The sequence below is a fragment of the Prunus mume genome, linkage group LG2, assembly GCF_029339155.1.
Source record: "Prunus mume cultivar Tortuosa linkage group LG2, ASM2933915v1, whole genome shotgun sequence".
In the NCBI taxonomy this organism is placed as follows: domain Eukaryota; kingdom Viridiplantae; phylum Streptophyta; class Magnoliopsida; order Rosales; family Rosaceae; genus Prunus; species Prunus mume.
Window position 1 is genome coordinate 28,071,888 of NC_142699.1, and position 14,267 is coordinate 28,086,154.

A 14,267-nucleotide genomic window follows, 5' to 3' on the forward strand; every position below is an offset into this window, starting at 1 on the left:
GATTCGTTTGAGGGGAAAGGCGAGAGTTGGAAGTACGACTCTTTATGCCTCTCTTCGGGTTGTACGAGATATCATGAAAAAAAAGCCCATATGTTTGATCCTGCAGAACTGAAAATTAAGAAAACAAATGTGAAGCCTGTATCAGAGCATATTGGTGGCTGCTACCCAAATGAGAAGCTTGTTCAGATTATCGCTTGAGAAATTTCATGTGAATAGGGTCTAGCTAAGTGGAAAAAGGCCTCACTTGCTGATTAGTGTTCTCAGGTTCAAACCCCCATGGGACCTTAGTAGAGTGTGTGAGAAATCCCCATTCTCCTCATAGTTTAGATTATTGCTTGTATTAAAAATAAAAATAAAAATAAAATAGCTATATGTGTTACGAGACGTCTTTCAGTTTTCTTTCAATCATGAAATTTCTCACCTCTAGTTTCAGTGATAGCCTACCAATCCAAAGAATGAATTGGCATTGTATATCCTTTGGCCACCACAAAAATGTCGATAGCGTCAACCCGCCCCCACAGTCTTGACTCTTGGCAAATATCTTGCTTTTAGTTTCTTCCAGCCTCACTCATTTGTGGTCTGAACTTTGGCAATCCATATCTAGTTTGCTAAGCTTTAGTTCTACCATCCTGCATACACAAACGAAAATGGTAGCCACCAGCACAGATGAGGTTCCAAGCATAACAAATTATGACAGAAAAAGTGAAGTAAAAATTTTTGATGACACAAAGGAAGGTGTTAAAGGCCTTGTTGATGCTCGGATAACCCAGGTTCCAAGAATTTTTCATCAACCAGTAGATCAGTATCCCATCAACAACACTTGTGATTCAGAACCCACCAAAACCCAGCTCAAAATTCCAATCATAGACCTGGAAGGCCTTGAATATGATAACAATCCAACCAAACGCAAGGAGATTGTTGCCAAAGTTGGAGAGGCATCAGAGACTTGGGGTTTTTTCCAAATTGCCAATCATGGCATACCTGTTGATGTTTTGGAAGAGATAAAGAATGGGGTACGTGGGTTTTTTGAGCAAGACACTGAGGTGAAGAAAGAGCTTTACACTCGTGATTACTTCAGCCCTGTGATCTACAACAGCAACTTCGATCTTTATAGTGCACCGGCGACTAATTGGAGGGACTCTTTTTTGTGTAATATGGCTCCTAATCCTCCTAAGCCAGAAGACTTGCCACAAGTATGCAGGTATGTGACAAGGAAGCTTATAATTTTCTGGTTTAATATGATATTAGGCTCCATTTCCATGGAGGGATTCCGAATCTATGAATTTATATGACATTATAAGGTAAAATTGTTTGTATAGACTATTACAATCCATATATGCCAAGATTTGAACAAGAAAGAAAGGAAGAAAATAAATGGATTTCAAATGATTCCTTCCATATAGTAATTTCAAATGTCTAGTTATTTAGAATACATTCAACCTAATGTGGTTCTTGTTTTTTTTAAGCAAATTTAGCTTTGTTGTCAAATCTAAATCCCTTCTTTCAAATCCCTCCATCCAAACATTGTAGAGACATACTTGTTGAGTACTCCAAGCAAGTAATGAAGTTGGGGAAGTTGTTGTTCCAGTTGCTGTCTGAGGCGCTTGGGCTGAAGCCAAGTCACTTGAATGACATGGATTGTAGTTTAGGGCTTCAGGTTCTATGCAATTACTATCCCCCCTGTCCACAGCCAGAGTTAACTTTGGGCGCAAGCAAGCACACTGACGATGACTTTATCACAGTCGTTCTGCAAGATCATATTGGTGGTCTTCAAGTTCTTCATCAGAACAAGTGGATTGATGTACTTCCTGTGCCTGGGGCTCTAGTGGTTAACATTGGAGATCTTCTACAGGCAAGTATAACTATAATTCTTAGGGACATTTTGGAAAAAGCAAAAGGAGAGAGAAAAATTTTAAAAGAAGCAAAAATGGACAAAAATGCCCTTATTTATTTTTAGATTTCCTAAGGAATTCAATACATTTGTATGTCTTTGATTTGAAAGTTAAGTGGTTTTTTTGTCTTTTTTGAAAAAGTTTTGGCTTTTTCCAAAAGTGAAATTTTTTTTATGTCTAAAACCTAAAAAACCTTAATTGTTATTCCTCTTTTATATTTTGTAGGAGATACAGTTGGGTTCTTTTTTAATTAAAAGGTACTATTACATTATGATTGCACACATGTATTAGGTTGTCCAGAATGTGAGGAAAACTTTCATAAACCAGGATATATCCCGGGAATAGGGAATTTTTTGAATCTATTTTATATTGTCTTGTTGTTTAAAATTTGAGAAAAGTTTCGGCAGTGTAGTAGCATGGCCTCACTTTAGTTTTTGCATAGGGCTTCCCACCGTCCCTCTGTTATAGTCATTAGAATATGGCTCAAATTCTTCAATTTAGTTTCCTAGTTTACGTTTTCTGATATTGAATTCTTTTGGACTTCCAGCTTATATCAAATGATAGATTCAGGAGTGTAGAACACAGGGTATTGGCAAATCGTGCTGGTCCAAGAGTATCTGTTGCGAGTTTCTTTACCACAGGTTTTTTAGCATTGCCACAAATCTATGGCCCCATTAAGGAGTTGCTATCAGAAGACAGTCTTCCAAAGTACAGAGAAACATCTGTGAAGGAATATAATGCTCACTTCTATAACAAAGGCCTTGATGGGACCTCTGCCTTGACTCATTTCAAGCTCTGAATAACTGGCATGAAAATATCTCTTCATACACAATACTAGGTTGATTGTTTGTTCATGCCTGATGCAGGACATAAAGTCAAAGTTATAAAGTTAGATAATTGTATGGTTATAGTACATTGGTTGTTTATAATCTGTTGTGAAATATTATGGCTTTCCAATAAAAGTTGCGAAGGTTTACAAACTTCCTTAAAATCTCTCTCTTCTGGATATAAACCTTCATGCTTGTCAACTGAAGCAGAATTTTTTCTTTAACAAAAGCAGAATTCTGAGCATTATTTGTCTATACCTGTTTATAATATACGAATACGAGTGCTTTACTACTATTGACCAACTTGAAGTCTTGAAGATTTTATTTTGTTTTTTTATTGATACAACGATAGACTACTCTAAAGGGAGGGGGTGCTCAAGCACCAATGTGCACACATTTCGAATGGGGGTGCCATGTGGGGAAGGGGGAAGTCACCACCACTGTGGTAGAACCCATTGGCAAAAAGTCTTAAAGTTATTAGGATCAAACATAGATATGTTATTAAAATTTTATAATCAATATCATATTTCCATATAGAAAGTTGAATTGTATAATATTATCTGTCTGTACTTTGAATTGTTAACCCAAAATGAATATATTAATGTGAAAAAAACAACTCTGCTAATATATTATAAAGTACTTTGAATCATAATAATTTAAATTTGGCATTATCCTTGGCCTATGGTGTTCGCAAAAATATTGTATCCGCTAGAACATTAAGCTTTAGCAGCAACCAAGATGGCAGGTACCAATACAAATGAGGTTCCAATCAATTATGACAGAAAACGTGAACTAAGAGCTTTTGATGACACCAAGGAAGGTGTTAAAGGCCTTGTTGATGCTGGGATAACTGTGGTTCCTATAATTTTTCATCAACCACCAGATCAGTACTCCACCAACAACAACTTTGATTCAGAAGCCACCCAGTTTAGCGTTCCAGTCATAGACCTTGAAGGCCTTGAGTTCGATAGGCCAATGAAACGCAAGGAGATTGTTACAAAAGTTGGAGAGGCATCAGAGACTTGGGGATTTTTTCAAATTGTGAATCACGGAATACCTATTGATGTTTTGGGGGAGTTAAAGGATGGGGTACGTGGGTTTTATGAACAAGACACTCAAGTGAAGAAACAGTTTTATACTCGAGATCACTTCAAACCTGTGGTCTACAATAGCAACTTTGATCTACACAGAGCACCAGCGACTAATTGGAGGGATTCTTTTATGTGCTACATGGCTCCTAATCCTACTGAGCCAGAAGACATGCCAGAAGTATTCAGGTATGTGACATGGAAACTTATAATTCTCTGCTATCATTAGAAAGTTCATGATGGTATTAGTTAATTTGATTCAGATACGAATCACCCATCTAGGTTTTATATATATGGGTAGATCGCATCACCAAACAAATGGTATTCTTGTGCTGAGTGGCATGCACCTAGCTAGCCCATGACAAGTGGTATTAGAGCAGGCCTGGTTCCTTATCTGTTATGGCCTGTGACGAAGCTGTATCGTGTCCGGGAGGGGTAGAATGTCCCAAACAAGAATCCCATACTTTAAATAAGAATGAGCTTAATCCAAGGTTTATACATGAGTAAGTAGGTGACATCTGACAGTAGGCCATTTGCCTTTTCTAAACATAAATCAAGAGCCGTTCAGCTCACCATTTTGGTTAAATGCCTGGCTCTACAATTTTTAATTGAATCATATATATATGACAACTTCATGTGCTTTTCTGTGTTTCAACTTTTGTAGAGACATACTTATTGAGTACTCCAAGCAAGTAATGAAATTGGGGAAGTTGTTGTTCGAGTTGCGGTCGGAGGCTCTTGGGCTAAAGCCAAGTCACTTGAATGACATAGATTGTAGTTTAGGGCTTGTGCATGTAGGCCATTACTATCCCTCATGTCCCCAGCCAGAGTTAACTCTGGGGACAAGCAAGCACGCTGACAATGACTTTATCACAGTCCTTCTGCAAGATCATATTGGCGGTCTCCAGGTTCTTCATCAAAACAAGTGGATTGATGTACCTCCTGTTCCTGGGGCTCTAGTAGTTAACATTGGAGATCTTCTACAGGCGAGTACAACTATTCTTCTTCTTCTTCATTGTTTTTTTCTTTAATTGAAAGGGAGATGTTATTTATACTTCTTAAAAGGGATTAGGCTGTAGTAGTATATGATAGTACCTGAATATGTCTCAAATTCTTCTATCTGGTTTCCTACTTTGGGTTTTTTTCTTGTTCTTTTTAATTTTTTTTAATGGTTGAGTTCTTTTGGGGTTGCAGCTTATATCAAATGAAAGATTCAAGAGCGTAGAGCACAGGGTACTAGCGAACCGTGTAGGTCCAAGAGTATCGGTTGCAAGTTTCTTTAGCACAGGTATGCTACCATTGGGGAGACTCTATGGACCTATCAAAGAACTATTATCAGAAGACAACCCCCCAAAGTACAGGGAGACAACTATAAGGGAATATAATGCCTACTTCATTGACAAAGGCCTTGATGGGACCTCTGCCTTGACCCATTTTGAGCTTTGAACCAGGAGATAGAGGAGCAGTACAGCCCTGAACAAATATTTATCAGCCTCTTCTTTAAATTTTCGTAAAATCTCTCTGTTGTGGTTAGATAATAATGTTCATGCAGTTGTTAAATCATGTTTGCCAACAAAAGTGGATTGTTTGTACATGCCTGATGCAGGACATATGTCAAAGTAATTAACATAGATATCTGTCTCGGCCTGCTCATTGTAAAAGTGTATTGGGAATATTTGGACTCTTTTTTATGTCTTGTGCTCATTGCAAAGTTATATTCTTTGCAAAAATATACACTTCTGATCTGAATCATATGTATTTAGTCTGATATCCACTAGAAATTTAAGCTTTACCAGGAACAAAAATGGTAGCTTCCAATCCAAATGAGGTTATGTTGGAGCAGGATTTCTTTCAGGAAGAAATACCTCCACTATCACATTTCGAGATCGGCTCCGTCGTAGCACGATATTGTCCGCTTTGGGCTCCCCTCTCTGCCCTCACAGTCTTGTTTTTGGGAACTCACGAGCAACTTCCCAATGAGTCACCCATCCTGGGATTGCTCTATCTCCAACTTGCTTAACTTAGTTCTCATGACTCCGAAGTCAGTAGGCTCCCAAAAGGCCTCATGTTAGATGGAGATGGGCATGTACATATAAGGCACATCACTCCCTCTCCGTTGGTCGATGTGGGATGCTACATCCACGAGTTCTTGATTGAAGTCTGCACACTTACTTATTTGAAAAAGAACTCCTGATTTCGTTCCCGAGAACAGACGATGAAAATAGGGTGAGTATCTGCAAAAGCCACTCCGATGCTTAAGTCAGTGTTTGTGTAGAGGACTCTTAGTGCTCAATTGAATTTCTCGTACTTTTGCTGGAGGTCTAATCGGGTTTTTATAGTGCTTCGAGTCCTTGGGTTTAGAGCCAATTCCTTAGCTTTGCGCATTCCATCCTCCACTTCATGGTAATGGGGTTCAGATGATCAGGTTGTGTCTCCTTCACTCCGCACTTCTCTAGTGGGAGGAAAGTTTGATCATCCCACGTCTTTTAGTCATAGCATATGGGTTAAGCCATGACACGTGAGATTTGGTCCCCACATTGCCCCTATTTTTTCCTCTCTACACACTTCGCGGGTGGAGAGGGAAAAATAATTTAAGTGGGATTTAGGATTCCTTCAGATTGAGCGCATGATGTCATGATGGGCTCATGACTGAGCCCAAATAAACAATTCTTTTTTCTTTCTTGGGCTTCTTGTTCAAACACAAAGAAATAAGCGAAATTTCGGAAAAAACCCAAAAGAAGCAGCCAGCTCTCAAAAACACCCAAAATATTTCCAAAATGGCAGAAAAACCCTTATCTTAAGCACCAAAGACATGCATATCCTTAGCCTCTCTCTCCTCTGTCAAAACCAAAGCAACATGTGAAGCCTTGTCCTTTTTCCAGCAGCAGCACCAACAGTATATCAGAACATACTTTTAAGAGCTTTTATTTGTTTGTACATTTGAATCTGAAATAATCATGTGAATCCGTTGGCTTGTATAGAGTGAGCATGTGAAGTTCATATGAAACTTCAGAGAGTAAGAGAGATAGAAAGTTTCAGATAGAGAAGAACTCTTCTTCTCATCCTTAGCTTCTTTTCTTTTCATCCTGATTTACAATCAAACTTACTAAAATATTTACTTTCTTGAATTTTATTCATAAGCTCATCTTTATTTGGTAATTTATAACTATCTTCATAAGTATTATCATTTAATCTCCTATAATTATATACTATTCTAGCTTTACCTCTCTTATGTTCTGAATGTTTTCTAACTACAAAGGCTGCTGATCAATGTCTAGATTTTGAAGGTCTATTTACTTTTAAGTTTAAAAGTTCTTTTATTTGTTGTTCAAATTCTTGCTTATCTAACAAGTTACAAGGCATATCTGCTGTTTTAATTGTTAAGTCTGGATTGATAATGTCTAATTTTGCCAATATCTTATTCTTATTCCAATGTAATTGGGGATCTTCTCCTATAATTCTAGTTTGTTCAGCTAATTGTAACAATTCTTCTAAATTTTTTGGTCTATCTATTTGCATAGTTTCTAAAGGTTCTAGGTTTCCTATAAGTGGATACTCATGATCAAATATCATGTCATCATATTCTAGATTATATTGTTCATCTATTTTTTCTTTACTTATTTCTACTAATTCTTCCGTATTATATTTAAAATTTTGTTCTTCTATGTTAATACTATTGTAAGACTCTAATATATTACTTTGATCAGTTGTAGTTATACTTTTCTTAAAAAATGTAATGTCTGGAGGTGTATATAAAAATCCTCCTTGTAAATCTTTTCTTTTCAATTTAAAAAGTAATCCACATCCTGGCATCACCATTATTACCAAAAACTGTTCCCATTGCACTATTTACTTAGCAAGGATTAACATGATTGAATATAGAGAATTGCATTTAGAGCATAAACAAAAAACAATCATAATTACTCCAGCATTTTTAGCAAAATTTGGTTATCTAGATCAACTTTATGTTGAAAGTAGTAAGCATTTAGATTCATTCCCCGAAAATTTTAGAGAAATTATAAGTTTTTATCTACCTCTCTGGAAAAATGTGAAATTAGATTTCACTAGTATACCCCCAGAGTGGTTTAAAGATAGCATTTACCCAGATTTAGCACAACATAGGATTATTATTTCTTTTGATGAATTACTTAATCCGGGAGAATCAGCACAAACAGGAATGCCTACTAAGCAAGACATCCAACAATACAGAGGAGCAATAATAGCCGAGCAACAGTTATTTAATGATGATCGTCTGACCCTCCTATACCAGTCTAAATTTATCAAGGTGTATTCAGAATCCACATCCAGGAGACCAGATGATATATATGAATACAGGATCAGCACTACAGGAGCAAAAGTTTTTGATGAAATCTACTATCAGATAGCAGAATAGATTACAGCAGAAGATAATGACAACTCATACTGGAATAGCTTAGGAGAAGAAGAGCTACACAACATAGATAACATGATGGATGCATGAAGACCACGTGAAGAATCCATCCAGCAGAATAGTCGCCAAACTGTTTGGCTCCATACGGTCAGTACAAAGCAACATATGAAAAGAAGAAACATTTTGGTTTCATCCGGCTAGCAGAAGCAGAAGGATTCCCTAGGCAATCTAGATATGAATAAGGGCATTATTGTCCAACCACTTTAATTTTGTCCTTCTTTATAAATATTGTACTCGTTTTGGGTTTATTTATAAGTCTCCCAAGAAATAATTCCCATTGCACCATTGCCAACCCATGTTGACCTTTCATGCATTTTTATCCTTGCTTTCATATCCTGCATGTGAGACATCCAAATATGGATTTTTCATGCACATTGTCGACCTTTAAAGTTTCAACTATGGATTTTTAGTGCTTTAGCCAGTCCCATGTGAAATATCCAAATATACGTAATCAGAGCACCAAAATATATTGGTAAGCTGTTGATTTCGTTTAAATTTGGTTTGGGTTTTTTATTTGGCTTTTTAATAGACAACTTTTAAGGTTCTTTTAGAAAGGGGCAAAGTTATTTACCCAACTTTTAAATAGAAAATTGATTGATTCACGTGTTCAGGGCATTTTCATAAGGTTATTATTGGTTGCTCTTGCTCGTGGGTTAGGGAATCTGAGTGTCCTTGGTTTGTGAGAGAAATTTTCCTTGAACATGAGACCAATTTATTTATTTATTGGTTGAAAAATCCAAAGCCACTTATGTCTAGAAATATAAACTGTAAACTCTGCAAAATGCAGTGATTAATTTAGCTAAATTATTTTTTAAATGATCAAATTGGATTTTTGTGTAAAACTCAGTGACTAAAAAGGTTTTTAACCCAATATAAAATTGCTTCTGTTATTTTTTATTTTTTATTTTTTGCCAAAGTTAAAAAAGAAAGGAGGAAAACTCAGAACACCAAATATCTGAATTAATCCAACTGACACCGCGTTTTAATTCAACTATCACCAAATTACTATTAAACAATTATTACTTACTAGGGAATATTTGGACCCTTTTGTCTTGGCCTGGACTATTCGAAAGCTACAAATGCACAAGTTGTTAATTTATATATATAATATATAAAAGCAGCTATGCGGATATGTTACGGCATCCTTTCGTTGTTTAAACAATAAAATACACATGAGTATGACTATTTTTTATTGCCAATAATCAAGTCAACCAATGAATTTTTCGTGAATGCAATTTTAAAATTTCTTTAAAAAATAAAAAAGAAAGTGAACAATGAATTTTTGGCATTTTCAACGTGCTTGATCTTTGCAAGAGCGTTGTCTCTTCCCACTCTCCTCGTTATATAATTAAGTGATCTTCTTGGATAAAATATACACTTGTGGCCTGAATCAAATCTAATCTGATATCCATTAAGCCAAGATGGTAGCTACCAACAATACAAATTACGACAGACAAAGTGAGCTGAAGGCTTTTGATGACACAAAGGAAGGTGTGAAAGGCCTTGTTGATGCTGGGGTAACTGAGGTTCCTAGAATTTTTCATCAACCACCAGATCAGTACATCATCAACAGCAACTTTGATTCAGAAGCTACGCAGTTTAGCATTCCACTCATTGACCTTGAAGGCCTTGAGTTTGATAGTCCAACGAAACGAAACGAGATTGTTGCAAAAGTTGGAGAGGCATCAGAGACTTGGGGCTTCTTTCAAATTTCTAACCATGGAATACCAGTTGGTGTTCTAGAGGAGATGAAGGATAGTGTGCGTGGGTTTTTTGAGCAAGACACTCAAGTGAAGAAACAGTTTTACAATCGTGATCCGCTCAAACCTGTGGGCTACAATAGCAACTTTGATCTATACCGAGCACGGGCGACTGATTGGAGGGATACTTTTAGGTGCCACATGGCTCCCAATCCTACTAAGCCAGAAGACATGCCAGAAGTATTCAGGTATGTGACAAGGAAACTTATAATTCTCTGCTATAATTGGTCAGTTTATGATGATATCAATTATTTGATTTAAATTCCATCCCTGAATTTTGATGAGTTAATTAGATGATATGGTATACTTTGCCCAGCTTAATTTTAAGTTTAATGTACACTGATCTTGCTTCGGAATTGGATACGAACCACCCATCTGAGGTTTATATGGATGGGTTAAAAGCATCACCAAACTAGTTGGTCTTTTGGATTAAGTCAATTGGTATTAAAGCAGGCCTAATTCCTTGTCTTCTATCGCCAGTGACAAGTCTATTGCGTGTCTGGGACGGGGTAAAATGTCCCAAACAAGAATCCCATATTGAATAAGAATGAGTTTGATGTGAGCTTTATACATGAGTAAGTAGGAAAAAACTCAGCCTCCAACAGTAGGCCATTTTCCTTTTCTAAACATAAAACAAAAGCCATTCAGCTGAGCTTACCATTTTGGTTAAATGCCCCTCACTAGAATGTTTAATTGAATTATGTATATATGACATCTTTTGTAGAGACATAGTCATTGAGTACTCCAAGCAAGTAATGAAATTGGGGAAGTTGTTGTTCGAGTTGCTGTCCGAGGCTCTTGGGCTAAAGCCAAGTTACTTGAATGACATAGATTGTGGTTTAGGGCTTTGGCTTGGAGGGCATTACTATCCCTCATGTCCACAGCCTGAGTTAACTATGGGGGCAAGCAAGCATGCTGACAATGTCTTCCTCACAGTCCTTCTGCAAGATCATATTGGTGGTCTCCAAGTTCTTCATCAGAACAAGTGGATTGATGTGCCCCCAATGCCTGGGGCTCTGGTGGTTAACATAGGAAATCTTCTACAGGCAAGTACAACTTTTCTTCTTCTTCATCTCTTACTAGTATTGTATTAGAACATGACTCATATTCTTCCATCTGGTTTCCTAGTTTGGTTTTATTTTTAATAAATAAATAAATAAAATTTATGGTTGAGTTCTTTTGGGTTTGCAGCTTTTATCAAATGATAGATTCAAGAGCGTAGAGCACAGGGTATTGGCAAACCGCGTAGGTCCAAGAGTATCAGTTCCATGCTTCTTTACCACAGGTATGCTACCATTGGAAAGACTCTATGGACCCATCAAAGAGTTATTATCAGAAGAAAACCCTCCAAAGTACAGGGAGACAACTGTAAGGGAATATACTGCCCACTTCAATGACAAAGGCCTTGATGGCACCTCTGCCTTAACTCATTTTAAGCTTTGAACTTGGAGATAGAGGAGCAGTGCAGCCCTGAACAAAATATTTAGCAGACACCATTTGTTTATTGTAGCTGCTCCAATTTCTTTTTTAAAATTTCATAAACTGTCTCTGTTGTGGTTTGCTAATAACCTTCATGCACTTGTAAAATCATGCTTGCCAGCAAAAGCAGGTTTTTAAGAGTTATATGCCTGATGCAGGACATATGTCAAAGTTATAAAATAAGATATTTATCTGTTACTGTGGTTTGATAGAATCCTGCAAATCATGTTTGTGAACAGATTAGATGGAATCCTGTTACAAAAGCAGAATTTTTCAACTATGATGATATATTGAAAAGTCTTGAACTTAATAAAATTTTATAATCAATATCACATGTCGGTACGCAAACACTAAATATAGTTAACCCAAAATGAATATATTAATGTCATAATTTATTAAAATTACTTTTGTTCTATTTCAATTTTCAACAGATTACTTTTAAACAAATTTAGTCAAACAATATGGATAGAATATTTTTCAGGTTATATTTCATTCTCCAAAAGAAGGTATTTATAATACAAGGATGTAACCCTAGTAGAGTCAAACTAGGAAACAAGATAAAAACCTAATTACATAATATTTGTACAAAAAGGAAAGAAATATAATCCTAATAAATTAGAAAATAAATATCATAATTAAGCTAGGATCTCGCTAACACTCCCCCTCAAGTTGGAGCAAAGATGTCACAAATGCCAACTTGTCAAGTGAGTTGAGAAAGACCGTAGTAGACACAGCTTTCGTAAGAACATCTGCCAGTTGATACTCGGATGATATAAACGGAAAAGAAATAATTTCAGCATCCAACTTTTCTTTAACAAAATGTCGATCAACCTCCACGTGCTTTGTACGATCATGTTGCACAGGATTATGTGCAATTGCAATTGCAGCTTTATTATGACAATACAAATCCATGGGTTTCTAGGGTCCAAACCCAAGATCTCTCAACAATCTTCTCAACCATAGTAACTCACACACACCTTGAGCCATCCCACAGTACTCGCCCTCGGCACTAGACATAGACACCACTTTTTGCTTTTTACTCCTCCAAGTAATAAGATTACCACCAACAAATGTGAAATACCCAGACGTAAAACGTCTATTAGTGATTGAACCAGCCAAATCAACATCCGTATACCCTTCCACATATGTATGACCATACTTGCAAAAGATTAACCCCTTTCCAGGAGTTACTTTCAGACACCTCAATATGCGCATCACAACACCCATATGATCTTCACAAGGAGAATGCATAAACTGACTCACTACACTCACTGTATATATAATATTAGGACGTGTATGAGATAAATAAATCAATTTCCCCACAAGTCGTTGATAACGCTCTTTATCTATAGGGACTTGATCAAGATACAACCCCAACTTATGATTCTATTCAATAGGGGTATCAATTGGTTTACAATCTAACATTCTAGTCTCTGCACGTAAATCCAAAATATACTTTATTTGAGATAAAAAGATACCATGTTTAGATATGGCAACTTCAATCCCAAGAACGTACTTCAAATCACCAAATGACTTCATCTCAAACTCAGAAGCCAGATACTTCTGAAGATTCTGCATTTCTGCCTGATCATCTTCAGTCATAATCATATCATTAACATAAATAATTAAAGCTGTCAATTTACCTTTATGACGCTTTAGAAACAAAGAATGATCTGAGTTACTCTGCACATACCCAAATTTCTTCATAGATGCTGCAAATCTCCCAAACCACGCTCTTGGAGACTGCTTCAATCCATATAAAGACTTCTGCAGCTTACACACAACACCCTCCTTTGAGGTTATAGGGATACCAGGAGGGAGATCCATGTAATCTCCTCATTAAGGTCACCATGTAGAAACGCATTTTTGACATCGAATTGTAATAAGGGTCAGTCGTGGTTAGCAGCCAGGGACAATAGTACACACATAGTATTGAGCTTTGCTACTGGAGCAAAGGTCTCCAAATAATCAACTCCATAGGTCCGAGTATAACCTTTTGCTACCAATCTAGCCTTGTAACGGTCAATGGAACCATCAGCTTTATGCTTCAAAGTAAACACCCATCTGCATCCAACAGCTTTCTTCCCTCGTGGCAAATGAACTAATTCCCATGTTTTATTCTTGTTCAAGGCATCCATTTCAACATTTATGGCATCCATCCATTTGGGGTTAGATAAAGCATCATGCAGCTTAGTTGACACACATACACTAGATAATTGATACAAATATGATGCATATGACTTAGACAAACGATGAGTTGACACACAATGACTAATGAGATATTTAGACTTGGCATATATATCAGGAGAATATTGTACTTTAGGTTTCCCATGAGTGGTTCGTAGAGGTAACTGATAAGTTGACATAAATAGATCATTATAAATTACATGACTTGATTCACTATCATGAGTAGATTGGGGCACTGGCATGGCAGAGGGGGGTATTCCATCAAACTCATCCATATAAGAATCACTGTCATTATTTTCAGATCTGAGCGATGGTCACTTACTTGTGTGACGGTAGTTTCGACACCGAGAGCACCTGCTTCTTCTCCGGATATGGGCGACTGGTCGAGTTCCAAAGGGCGATCAGTCATTTCTTCGCAGGGACCACAAGTTTTATCTTCATATATGGGCGACCGATCACTTACTTTAGTGCGACAAGTCGTTTCCTTCCTGAAAGCAGTATCTTCAAACACATCATTCTCCAATCCAAGACTTTCCAATTCGCTCCCCCTCGCTCCCCCTCTCCCTATGAATTGGAGAGGAATG

General features: G+C 37.0%; 3 protein-coding genes across 4 annotated transcripts; all 3 read left to right on the forward strand.

Annotated features, from left to right (window-relative positions):
- The first annotated feature begins 503 nt into the window (after positions 1 to 503).
- Positions 504 to 2,883, forward strand: LOC103324124 (1-aminocyclopropane-1-carboxylate oxidase homolog 1-like). Of its 2 annotated transcripts, none has more exons than XM_089045248.1 (3): positions 504 to 1,201; positions 1,531 to 1,846; positions 2,434 to 2,883. In XM_089045248.1, exons 1-3 carry the CDS (start codon positions 648 to 650, stop codon positions 2,689 to 2,691), a joined length of 1,128 nt encoding a protein of 375 aa, XP_088901374.1. In that variant the 5' UTR covers positions 504 to 647; the 3' UTR covers positions 2,692 to 2,883. The 2 variants fall into 2 exon arrangements, with proteins under 2 accessions (XP_088901374.1, XP_008224382.2); XM_008226160.3 differs by having other exon boundaries at positions 506 to 1,201; positions 1,531 to 1,852; positions 2,440 to 2,883.
- A 432-nt stretch (positions 2,884 to 3,315) lies between these two features.
- On the forward strand, positions 3,316 to 5,460 carry LOC103324123 (1-aminocyclopropane-1-carboxylate oxidase homolog 1-like). Its single transcript, XM_008226159.3, has 3 exons — positions 3,316 to 3,996; positions 4,472 to 4,793; positions 5,002 to 5,460. Exons 1-3 carry the CDS (start codon positions 3,458 to 3,460, stop codon positions 5,251 to 5,253), a joined length of 1,113 nt encoding a protein of 370 aa, XP_008224381.2. The 5' UTR covers positions 3,316 to 3,457; the 3' UTR covers positions 5,254 to 5,460.
- A 4,133-nt stretch (positions 5,461 to 9,593) lies between these two features.
- On the forward strand, positions 9,594 to 11,694 carry LOC103324122 (1-aminocyclopropane-1-carboxylate oxidase homolog 1-like). Its single transcript, XM_008226158.3, has 3 exons — positions 9,594 to 10,205; positions 10,742 to 11,063; positions 11,209 to 11,694. The coding sequence occupies exons 1-3, from the start codon at positions 9,679 to 9,681 to the stop codon at positions 11,458 to 11,460; spliced, it is 1,101 nt and encodes a 366-aa protein (XP_008224380.2). The 5' UTR covers positions 9,594 to 9,678; the 3' UTR covers positions 11,461 to 11,694.
- The last annotated feature ends 2,573 nt before the right edge of the window (positions 11,695 to 14,267 follow it).

Excerpts from the sequence above, each read along its gene's own strand:
- LOC103324124 (XM_089045248.1), top strand. The coding sequence starts at position 648 with ATGGTAGCCACCAGCACAGATGAGGTTCCAAGCATAACAAATTATGAC. Across the intron at positions 1,202-1,530 it reads GACTTGCCACAAGTATGCAG|AGACATACTTGTTGAGTACT; the intron begins GTATGTGACAAG and ends CAAACATTGTAG. Across the intron at positions 1,847-2,433 it reads TGGTTAACATTGGAGATCTT|TTCCAGCTTATATCAAATGA; the intron begins CTACAGGCAAGT and ends ATTCTTTTGGAC.
- LOC103324123 (XM_008226159.3), top strand. The coding sequence starts at position 3,458 with ATGGCAGGTACCAATACAAATGAGGTTCCAATCAATTATGACAGAAAA. Across the intron at positions 3,997-4,471 it reads GACATGCCAGAAGTATTCAG|AGACATACTTATTGAGTACT; the intron begins GTATGTGACATG and ends CAACTTTTGTAG. Across the intron at positions 4,794-5,001 it reads ACATTGGAGATCTTCTACAG|CTTATATCAAATGAAAGATT; the intron begins GCGAGTACAACT and ends TTGGGGTTGCAG.
- LOC103324122 (XM_008226158.3), top strand. The coding sequence starts at position 9,679 with ATGGTAGCTACCAACAATACAAATTACGACAGACAAAGTGAGCTGAAG. Across the intron at positions 10,206-10,741 it reads GACATGCCAGAAGTATTCAG|AGACATAGTCATTGAGTACT; the intron begins GTATGTGACAAG and ends CATCTTTTGTAG. Across the intron at positions 11,064-11,208 it reads ACATAGGAAATCTTCTACAG|CTTTTATCAAATGATAGATT; the intron begins GCAAGTACAACT and ends TTGGGTTTGCAG.